The following is an 11,303-nucleotide window of genomic DNA, read 5'->3' as shown; positions in this document are numbered from 1 at the left end:
CAGCCCCCAGCATGACTCAGATATGTCTATAATTACAGATGCGACACAAAGGTGTCACATCATGGCTCCATGATTATAGAATCAGAGGGTTGGTGCAAAATTGCTCTGAATATATAATAGTTCTAAATTGCATTGGATATATTAGTAGAGCCAGACAGAATCAGAAAATCCGCAGACATAGACAATGAATTAATTAAAGGCAATGCACAATCCACCTGGACTTTAAATTTTCAATTTAAATTGGGACCTTTCGGCCCACAAGTCCATGCCACCCAATTTACACCCCATTAACCTACATGGTCCGTCACATCCAACAACCTGGTTGGTCAGTGACAAAGGCAACAGCAGTGGAAACAAGTGATAGATCCCACAAAGAAAACTTTTTTCAAGTCCCAAGCTTTTCACCTGGAGGAGGAATCTCCTGGATTCACTTTTCTCTCCTCCTTCCAAGTGATCCTCACACTCGAGAGTTTCGTGATTAGCATCGAGGTAGTTAGATTTGTGACTGCTGAATAGTTAGAGCAGAATTCCTCTTCAGCCAAATGATGGCAGGGGTGAGGGGGAGATTTATAAAGCCAGTCATGTACAGTGTGTGTATGCATATGTCCCTATAATTATTACGTGCTTGGGTATTACGTGCATACCTGTGTGCTCCGTGGTCCAGAGAAACAATGGGTCATCTGGTTGTTATACACACAGTCAGATGATAATGAACTTGAGCTGCAACGTGGAAATGCAGATATCACAAAACTTGAAAGTGGGCCAATTCATCAATAGATGTGAGGACATGAACCTGCTGGTGAAGAGGCAGAGAAATACCAGACAGAAGCCACCATTTCGGGTTTGGAAATAATAGCAGTGGAATGAATGATACAAGAGGCCATTTTTGTCCATGTGGAAGGTGAGCAATCTTAAAGCACTCTCTTCATAAATGGAAGCACAATGCAAACACCAGGAACATTGTGCTTAACTCTCCCATTAAAAGTCTTTTAATGCACTTTACAACCAGTGATGTAATTATGAATTGATAGATTCACAGCTTAGAAACAGGCCATTGAGTCCGTCAAGTCCCTTCTACATTAGGAGATCAGAGGCTACCCTGGTCACAGGGAGAAAGTGAAAAATCCACATGGATAGCGGGGAGATCGGGGTTAAGTCCCTGGAACTGTGTGACGACAGTACTACCCATCACACCACTGTGTCAACACCGCTGTCAATTGCAAAACACCTGGAGTCTTTTGGAAGAGTTAGTGGCTGGACAAAGTGCAGTAGAAACCTTACTTTCAGCTCCAGGAAGATATTGGTTAGACTTAGTAAGGGATTGCTTAAGGTGGTATGTGGGTGGAAAGAAAAAGTTTGAAAATCACTATTTTAATCGTACCTCATTGACTCGTTATGGGCACGGTTTCATAACTCCAAAGGAAATGGGCCAATGACAATTTTCTCAAGCAAACTATTTCAGTGATAATTGGGTCTAGAGCAGTGATTTTCAACCTTCCCTTCCCACTCACATCCCACTTTAAGCAATCCCTGTGCCATAGGTGCTCTGTGATTAGTAAGGGATTGCTTAAGGTGGTATACGAGTGGAAAGAAAAAGGTTGCCAACCACTGTTTTAATCGTACCTCATTGACTCGTTATATGCACGGTTTCACAACTCCAAAGGAAATGGGCCAATGACAATTTTTCCTCAAGCAAAATATTTCAGTAACTATTGGGTCTAGAGCAGTGATTCTCAACCTTTCCTTCCCACTCACATCCCACTTTAAGCAACCCCTTACTAATCACAGAGCACCAATGGCATAGGGAATACTTAAAGTGGTAAGTGAATGGAAAGAAAAAGGTTGAGAATCACAGGGTTAGAAGAACCAGAGGTAATTGTTTTTTGCAAAGAATGTTGGAGATGTGGCATTAAGGATATGGATTCAGTTGGGATTAACAAATAAGATGATGAAATAATGAAAATTCTCACGGGTGAAGGGAAGACCAGGGAAGGGGGAAGTACCTCCGTTTTCTTAATGCAAACTTGCTATGCTGCAGATTTATAAATCTTTAACTTTTCTTATGGAGAATGGAAAATTCTCACACCAGTTTGGAAAGCAGTTCATTCAGGGGCAATGTCCGAGCAGTGGTTCCTTGTTTTCAAAGTCAACTTTGAAATTTATTACTAGAATTCATACATGATATCACATAAAACCCTGACATGCGTTTTTTTCTGCGGGCTGGGCCGAATTTTAATTTTAATTGTTCTTCTTGCTTTTGTCACCTTCTTTTATGAACATGGAATGATTTGTGATGGAAGAAAAGTTTCTTGTGATGAACCGTTAAACCACAGCACAGAAGCAGGCCCTTCGACCCACGTGTCGAATTGTTATTCTGCCTCGTCCTATTGACCCCATCCATGAGTGGTCAATCGACCCCCTCTTGACATTGGTGTGAAGTGTATTACTTTCTCATGAGTGGTCAATTGACCCCCTCTTGACATTGGTGTGAAGTGCATTACTTTCTCATCACATGCATCCCCCCCCCCATGAAACCAACTTCAGCATGTACAAGGATTCTAGCCCATCCCTTATACATTGGCACAAGATCAGTTTGTAAATTATTCTGAATTTTCAGGTGAAATTTCGAGTTTATATGGCTGCTCTGGGAAAATAACGAGATGTGTTTGCTCCTAAGTGTCGATGTGCTGGACCTCTGACCCACTAGAGTTGGAAATAATCTCTCTTTCTGGCAGTGACGGCACAGGATCGAAACACTCTGGAGGTTAATTGGGAAGCTCCGTTTCCAGAGACTGCTGTGTTTCTGCATGGACAGCATGAAGTTTGGACCTCCTGGTGTCCACATGCCACATCTTCTTGGTGCTGGTGCCATTGGACGGCTGACTTTCTGCCTCCTTCGGGTGAGGGGACTCTGATTTATCATCGTCTCTTGAACTAAAGGCCAGTTCACAAACTTCTCCTGAGCCTTGAGGTTCGGTTCTCCCACCCTCTGTCTTCTCCGTGCAACCTTGAGATTGGAGCAATCCTGAGCTCACTTTGCTTATAGCTTCTTTCCTTTGCTTCGGATGGTCCAACTGCTTGGGTGTCCCATACAAGCACAACTTGGTAATTGTTTTCCTCAGTTTCTGAGTTGCTTTCCCCCCTGGGTGCTTCCCCTCTTGTTGCTTGGTGGATGTGTCGGGACTGAAGTAGAACTCATGGGCAGGTCCGATCTTTGTCACTGGTGTCTTGGAAACGCGGGAATACAAGGAGGTCAGGGCATTTGCCATAGTCGTGAGAACCTCAATTTGCCGGAAACGACCTGCGAAGCAAACGAACACAATGGACTAACAGGAAGCTTTGCCTCACATTAACCATTCACACAGAACGCTGCACATTTAATCCAGAGACACTGTCATACCATGCTTAGCATGGACTCCGAGACAGATCTTCAGAAAAATATCAGAGGAGAAAAGAGGAAAAGGCACAGAGAGGGTAAGTCAGGGCTCGGCGCAGAGGCATGGTAGTGTAAGCTGCTGCCTCATGGCTCCAGTAACCCATTTCATCTATGTGCTGTCTGTGTGGAGTTCGCACCTTCTCCCTGAGACTGAATGAGTTTCCCTTGGGGGCTGTAGCCACAAAGAGGCTGAGGTTTATTGATTATAGTAAATTAACCTTGGTGTAGAGGGATGATAGGAGAATCGAGCTGGGGGAGGGTGGGGGGTCTTATGAAAGAAAATAGATGACAGGAAAATTAGCTGGGAATGGGAATGATGGGATGCTCTGAAAGTCTGCGAAGTGTTAATGGAGTGAACAGCCTCCCCTCAAATAAGCTAACTAAAAGATATGAGGCAGTATAGTAAATAAAGATAGTAAGGGACAAAATGGGTCCCCTGGAAGTTCAGAGTTGTCATCTATGTGTGGAGCCTCGCGAGATGGGGGAGACCTTAAATGGTTCTTTTGCATCAGTATTTACTCAGGAAACTGGCTTGGTGCACAAGGAAGGAAGGGAAACAAGCAGTAGTGAATAAAGGTAGATAAATCCTCTGGGCCTAACAGGATATTCCCTTGGACCTTGATGGAGATGAGTGTAGAAATTGCAGGGGCCCTGACAGAAATATTTAAAACGTCCTTAGCCATGGGTGAGATGCTGGAGGATCGGAGGGTAGCTCATGTTGTTCTGTTGTTTAAAAAGGCTCCAAAAGTAAATCAGGAAATTGCAGGCTGGTGAGCCTGACGTCAGTAGTAGGTAAATTTATTGGAGGGTGTTCTGAGAGATCGGATGTATGAATATTTGGACAGCCAAGGGCTGATTAACGATAGTCAGCATGGCTTTGTGCAGGGCAGTTCTTTTTAAACGAATCTTAAAGGAGGTCACCAAGAAAATAGATGAAGGAAAGGCTATGGATGTGTCTACATGGACTTTAATAAGGCCTTTGACAAGGTTAGTTCAGAAAGTTCAGACACTAGGTATCCATGGAGAGGTTGTAAAGTGGATTTGAAATTGGCTGAATGGGAGAAGACAGAGAGTGGTAGTGGATGGTTGCTTCTCAGACTAGAGGCCTATGATTGGTGGTGTGTCTCAGGGATTGGTGCTGGGACCATTGTTGTGTGTTGTCTACATCAATGATCTGGATGTTAATGTGAGAAATTGGATCAGCAAGTTTGCTGACGACACTAAGTTTGGAGGAGTTGTGAACAGCGAGGAAAGCTTTCAAAGCTTGCAGAGATATCTGGACCAACTGGAAAATGCGCCAGAAAATGGCAGATGGAATTTAATGCAGACAAGTGTGAGGTGTTGCATTTTAGAAGGACAAACCAAGGTAGGATGTACACAGTAAATGGTAGGGTACTGAGGAGTGTTGAGGAACAAAGGGATCTGAGAATACAGGTACATTATCCCCTGAAAGTGGCATTGCAGGTAGACAGGGTTATAAAGAAAGGTTTTGGCATCTTGGCCTTCATAAATCAAAGTAATGAGCACAGGAATTGGGATGTTATAGTGAGGTTGTATAAGACACTGGTGAAGTCAAATTTGGAGTATTATGTGCTGTTCTCGTCGCCAAACTACAGGAAAGATATCAGTAAGATGGAAAGAGTGCAGAGAAGGTTTACTAGGATGTTGCCAGGTCTTCAGGAGTTGAGTTACCATGAAAGATTAAACAGGTTAGGACTTTATTCTTTGGAGTGTAGAAGAATGAAGGGAGATTTGATAGAGGTTTACAAAATTATGAGGGGAAAAGACAGAGCGAGTAGGCTCTTTCCACTTAGATTGGGAGAGATAAATATGAGAGGACATGGCTTTAAGGTGAAAAGGGAAGGTTTAGGGGGAACTTCTTCACTCAGAGAGTAGTGAGAGTTTGGAACGAGCTGCCATTGGATGTGGTAAATGTGGGCTTATTCATAAGTTTTAAGAATAAATTGGATAGATACATGGATGGGAGAGGTCTGGGCATTTATGGAATGGCTGCAAGTCAGTGGGACTAGAGGACTCCTGATCAGCAATGACTAGAAGGGCCAAATGGCCTGTTTTCTGTGCTGTAATTTTTTATGTTCTATAGTTGAAGGAAATGCTGTCTAAAAGCTGGGGTAGGAATAGTGAAGTGTGAAAATCACAAAGGATACCAGACAGTTGAGGAAGGAGGTAATTATGGTGGACTTCAACATTAATAGTATTATTAGAGAAGGAAAATATCAAATGGAGTGTTAACCTGCAAGAGAATCAGCGGAGAACAGGACTGGGAATGCAAGAGGCATGGAGTGTTGATAGTGTGAAAGTGTAACAGTGGAAGAAGGCCACACCATTGAGTGAAACAGACGTGTGCTGGGAAACTCAACAGGTCACACAGCTCCAGAGGAAGTAAAGGATAACCAGCGTTTCAGGCCTTGGACTTTTGACATATACCTGATGAAGGACCCAACCAGAAACATTGGTCACCCTTTACTTCCTATGGATGCTGCATGACCTGCTGAGTTTCTCCAGCGTGTTTGGGCATTCCACTCAACCTCATCATCTTCAGACTTTCCATCATTATCGATTGGATAACGAATGATGAATGAGTGAGTCAAAGGCAATGGACACAAGAGAATCAGTATCATTGAGAGCATTCAGTCAAAGAAATTGATCACTGATTCAATAACAGAGTTAGAGAAAGCATCAACGTTAGAGTTCGATGAGAGTAGCATCCTGGGGCATGTCTCATGGACCTTAAGTGCCTGAGCTCCAGTTACAGAATTAAAGTGACAGCCTTACTATTGAAGTAAGGGTCTCACTTTAATAGCCATGCAGTTAAAGAGGGAATTTCAATGGAGATGTCACACCCTGACAGCCTCAAGGTCAGGTTGGAACTTAAATGATAAATGTTCTGCCAGATCCTCAATGCACAAATTATGGCACCAAATCATGGATGGCAAGTGGAGCAAGAAAGCGTCAATCCAAGTGTTGGAGTGGAGCAAGAAAGCGTCAATCCAAGTGTTGGAGTGGAGCAAGAAAGCATCAATGCAAGTGTTGGAGTGGAGCAAGAAAGCGTCAATCCAAGTGTTGGAGCGGAGCAAGAAAGCGTCAATCCAAGTGTTGGAGTGGAGCAAGAAAGCGTCAATCCAAGTGTTGGAGTGGAGCAAGAAAGCGTCAATCCAAGTGTTGGAGTGGAGCAAGAAAACATCAATCCAAGTGTTGGAGTGGAGCAAGAAAGCGTCAATCCAAGTGTTGGAGTGGAGCAAGAAAACATCAATCCAAGTGTTGGAGTGGAGCAAGAAAGCATCAATCCAAGTGTCGGAGTACTCCAGGCCAAAGTGTGGTCTGAGCACTGGAGTGTCATTTAAAAAGCAGAAACACTAGAGGAACTCAACAGGTCCATAGGAGATGAAGATATAGAACCGATATTTCGGGCCTGAGGCCTTCCTCAAGATGTCGTAGAGCAAGATTGCCTGGGCTGAAATAGTGCAGAGGGAATATAAGGAAGCTCATATGAACATGTGCTCACTCTATCAAGTGTGAGCACATCAGGGCATCTATGGTTGAATTGGAGCCTGGGAGTGGAGTTGCAGAATTAAACATTCAACAATGGATTTACACATCGGAATGTCCAAGGAAGAGCTAACTAACAGAGGAGCAGGTCGTGTGTGAGCGACTCCTACTGAAGAAAACTAGCTCTTCTGCCCAATTCATCATTGTTGACCATGATTCCTTGTCCCATTTGTCTGCATTGAACCTATATCACTCTAATCCTTCCCCATTCATAGACAGGGAAAATGCCATTTAAGTGTAATAATTGTAATAGCTTATACTACTTCCTCGTAGTATCTCACTCCATATAGGAGGAGAGGCTGTGGGCTTCTAGCCACTGCAGTCAAGGGACTCACAACAGGGTGTGGACTGCTGGAGTCCGGCTCGAGACTGGCTGAGGGGGTACCAGGTATGGGGACCGAGACACGCAAGAGGGTGCTGAGGGTGCTGGAGGCCTCCTGATCACGTCAGAGGTTTGCATCAGGAGCTCGGACCGCTGATAGTTTGGACTGAAGGCCATATGGCTGCGGGGGCTGCGGCAGCACTGGAGATGATCCCATGGACACTCAGTGACTTGGTGGGGCGGGGGGGGACGACTCCAATTTGATTCTCTTTCTCTGGGCTGCCGGGAAATTTCTGCTGATGGCGAATCTTTGCCTTACGGTAGATTAAAGGAAATTTTATGTAATATCACATTTTCTGCTTTATTACATAAAAATAAAGTAATGTTGAATCTTGGCTACCCACCGCCCTCTCGTGTGAAAAAGTTGCGCCTCAAGTTCCCTCTAAATCTCTGAGGGGATTTAGACTCTGAAAAAAGGACCTATCTGTGCTCCTCATAATTCTAAAGTTCGAATGATAAAGTGCAGAATTGGAACATCAGTGGTGGGAGTTAGAGATCACTGAAGAGTTAGTGGTGGGAGTTAGAGATCACTGAAGAGTTAGTGGTGGGAGTTAGAGATCACTGAAGAGTTAGTGGTGGGAGTTAGATATCACTGAAGAGTTAGTGGTGGGAGTTTGAGATCACTGAAGAGTTAGTGGTGGGAGTTAGAGATCACTGAAGAGTTAGTGGTGGGAGTTAGAGATCACTGAAGAGTTAGTGGTGGGAGTTAGAGATCACTGAAGAGTTAGTGGTGGGAGTTAGAGATCACTGAAGAGTTAGTGGTGGGAGTTAGAGATCACTGAAGAGTCAATGATTTTGATAATCCAGTGGTGCATTAAAGGCAGAGATAGACTGAGAATATCTGAAGTTCGATCACAGTGTTGAACACCAGGGCTACAAAGAATATCTGAGCATCAAAAGAAGAATTAGACAGCGATGTGTGAATAGTAGGGTTAAACTGTTAGGTGTAGCAGCGCAGGTCTGCTCTGGTCTGGTGTAGGAGCAGTTAAGTTCAAAATTTTGAACGATCAACTGTGGATGTCAGATAGAAGATTATCAAAGAATTAAAAGACAATAACTTTGGGAAGTTGGCAACCGGAGTGATATATTTCTGCTCAGAACAATTTCACCTCAAGATGCAGACAGATGAGATTTGACACAGTTCTATCCATGAAATTGGTTTGTAACTCACTTGCCAGCGTATAGCTTGGATTTTCCTCTCCATATCGCTTCACCTGGGCTTCTAAGAAGACCCTAAAGTTAATTCCATTGGCATGAGAGGAGTAGCTGAAGAAGCGGGATGGGATTTTTGCGGTGACATTCGCCTCTTCCATTCCAAAACCAAGATTATATAGAATATCTTCTGGATCCTCTTTGTAAAATTCCAGTATTTGAGAGATACTGAGGGGAAAAAAAAATAATCATATGGTCAATATACCACATTAAATGTCTCTGCTATCTCCAGCAAGCAGGATGTTTCTCTATAACTTTTTGTAAAACATTCACTCTACTCTCCAGGGAATCATTCACTCTCACCTAATTACCATTTGTTGGCCAGAAAGAAATTCAAAACAGCAGATTGGAATGAGCTGAAGACAATGGAAGCAGATAAATGTTTTAAGGAAGGGAGGCTGTCATTTTGTGAGACTATTTTATAACCACCATGTTGTGCCCTGGAGTAACTTGAAACCAGTGTTTTGCTGGTTTGAAGAGGTCAGACTCAGGAACAGAAAAGTGGAATCTGCTCACACCTTTCACAAGGGGCATAAAGTAAAAAAGTCATAAAACGTTCTCCAAAACCAATGAAATGTGGCACAGAGGGGCCAGAAGATCCTCTGCCAACAAAATCAAACTATGACAGCTGATCTGATCAGGAAGAGTGTAGGAATGGTGAATTTGAAAGAAGGAGCAGCAAAAAATCTGGAGACCACCAATCACGGAAGTGATTTACTCCATGTTGGAAATGTGGCAATTTTATCAGGATCAAGGGAAGTGCCTGGCCAACGAAGACTCCTGTTTTAGAGTACGGTAAAACCCCTGTTATCCGGAATTCAAGCGACCGGCAAAAAAAATCTCAGAAAATAAATGGATAAAAAAATACAAAAGTTTTAAAATTGGTGCCTCCTGGTGGTTAGTTCACCATTCCTTACAACTCAATGTCAAGCAACGGGAAAATTCACTTATCCAGCATCTACCAATCCCCATAGATGCCGGATACTGGGAGTTTTATTGTACTATCTTTTCTGTTCTTTGATTGTTTTAGGGAAAGTCAGAGAAATCTTTTGTGGGTGTGTGAACTGATACTTAGTTTTGCATGTTTGAGGCCATTGTTGTTAACTGTATCAATTAGTGAACACAGACTCTTTCTGTGGTGAACCAATCATTATTTTTAAGGGTAGTAAAGCTCTCAATGGGGCTAAATGTCAAGAATCTGATTTCTTAAAATATTTATTCTGTAAATACTGACAACCTGAAATCTTCCAAGGAATGATTCAACGCAGGTCTCAACAAGTTCTGTCTATAGAGCCTTTCTCCTGACCTTTGTCAGTTTCTTAGCATCCTCCCTTAATGCTGCAATTCCCCCAAATTTATTTTCTTTTCCTTTAACAAAGATGCTTTATTCAGTGATTACACAAGGTCACATTAATACACTAGTATCAAGATACATACTATTTACAGTTTCACATTATAACTCTGCTGCCCATTTGTCCCAGAAGTCCCCCATCATACCCATAAACACCATGTCCTCCTTCTCCAAGGACACATGGCTATAACCTCGCAAGATAGCCCTAAATTACCCCTTTGTGCAATGTTAATCCAGAAGGAGAGTTGTCAGAGAACAGTGCTGCTGGTAGGACAGAGTGGAAGATGAACTGTTGGCGCAGCAATTCTTGGAGAGGTTCTGTAGCTCTGTACCCCCAGTGAAGAGTCCAGAAGTGGGTCTTGAAATTACTGCCTTCCCAATCAGGCAGGAGTGACATCACAGGTCACAACTCATAACATTGAAACACACCGTTTGACCCATTGAGTCCATGCCAACCATCAAGTCTCCACTTACACACTCACTACACATTAGAGACAGTGAAAAATTAACCTATCAACCCACACATCTTTTGGAATGTGGGAGGCAACCAGAGCATCTGATGGAAACCCACACAGTCACAGGAAGAACATATAGATTCCACACAGCCCAAACAGAAAGTAATTATCAAACCCGGATCACTAGAGCTACATGATGCTATCTGTGCGTTCCCTAGCATCCAACAACAATGGTGCTTCATAATAGCCATTCCAAGCCTCAACCAATGACAATGGTGCTTCATTATAACCATTCCAAGCCTCATCCAATGACAATGGTGCTTCATTATAACCATTCCAAGCCTCATCCAATGACAATGGTGCTTCATAATAGCCATTCCAAGCCTCAACCAATGACAATGGTGCTTCATTATAACCATTCCAAGCCTCATCCAATGACAATGGTGCTTCATTATAACCATTCCAAGCCTCATCCAATGACAATGGAGCTTCATTATAACCATTCCAAGCCTCATCCAATGACAATGGTGCTTCATTAAAACCATTCCAAGCCTCATCCAATGACAATGGAGCTTCATTATAACCATTCCAAGCCTCATCCAATGACAATGGTGCTTCATTATAACCATTCCAAGCCTCATCCAATGACAATGGTGCTTCATTATAACCATTCCAAGCCTCATCCAATGACAATGGTGCACACTATAACCATTCCAAACCTCATCCAATGACAATGGTGCTTCATTATAACCATTCCAAGCCTCATCCAATGACAATTGTGCTTCATTATAACCATTCTAAGCCTCATCCAATGACAATGGTGCTTCATTATAACCATTCCAAGCCTCATCCAATGACAATGGTGCTTCATTATAACCATTCCAAGCCTCATCCAAT

The 11,303-nt window shown here is 43.0% G+C and overlaps 1 protein-coding gene across 2 annotated transcripts in view; it reads right to left on the bottom strand.

Moving 5' to 3' along the window:
• Positions 1 to 966: 966 nt before the first annotated feature.
• The window catches only part of LOC138741012 (protein ITPRID2-like), a 28,329-nt gene continuing 17,992 nt past the window's right edge, over positions 967 to 11,303 (bottom strand). For both annotated transcript variants that reach the window (XM_069894449.1, XM_069894450.1), the window contains 2 exons: positions 8,560 to 8,768; positions 967 to 3,301 (listed from right to left, as the gene is read on the bottom strand). In XM_069894449.1, the coding sequence (XP_069750550.1) occupies positions 2,766 to 3,301; positions 8,560 to 8,768 (745 nt within the window). In that variant the 3' untranslated portion in view covers positions 967 to 2,765. The remainder of the gene's footprint in view (positions 3,302 to 8,559; positions 8,769 to 11,303) is intronic.

This window comes from Narcine bancroftii, chromosome 8, assembly GCF_036971445.1.
Source record: "Narcine bancroftii isolate sNarBan1 chromosome 8, sNarBan1.hap1, whole genome shotgun sequence".
Lineage (NCBI taxonomy): Eukaryota > Metazoa > Chordata > Chondrichthyes > Torpediniformes > Narcinidae > Narcine > Narcine bancroftii.
The sequence above is the reverse complement of the archived record's forward strand: the minus strand, read 5'-3'. Positions and strand labels throughout refer to the sequence as shown.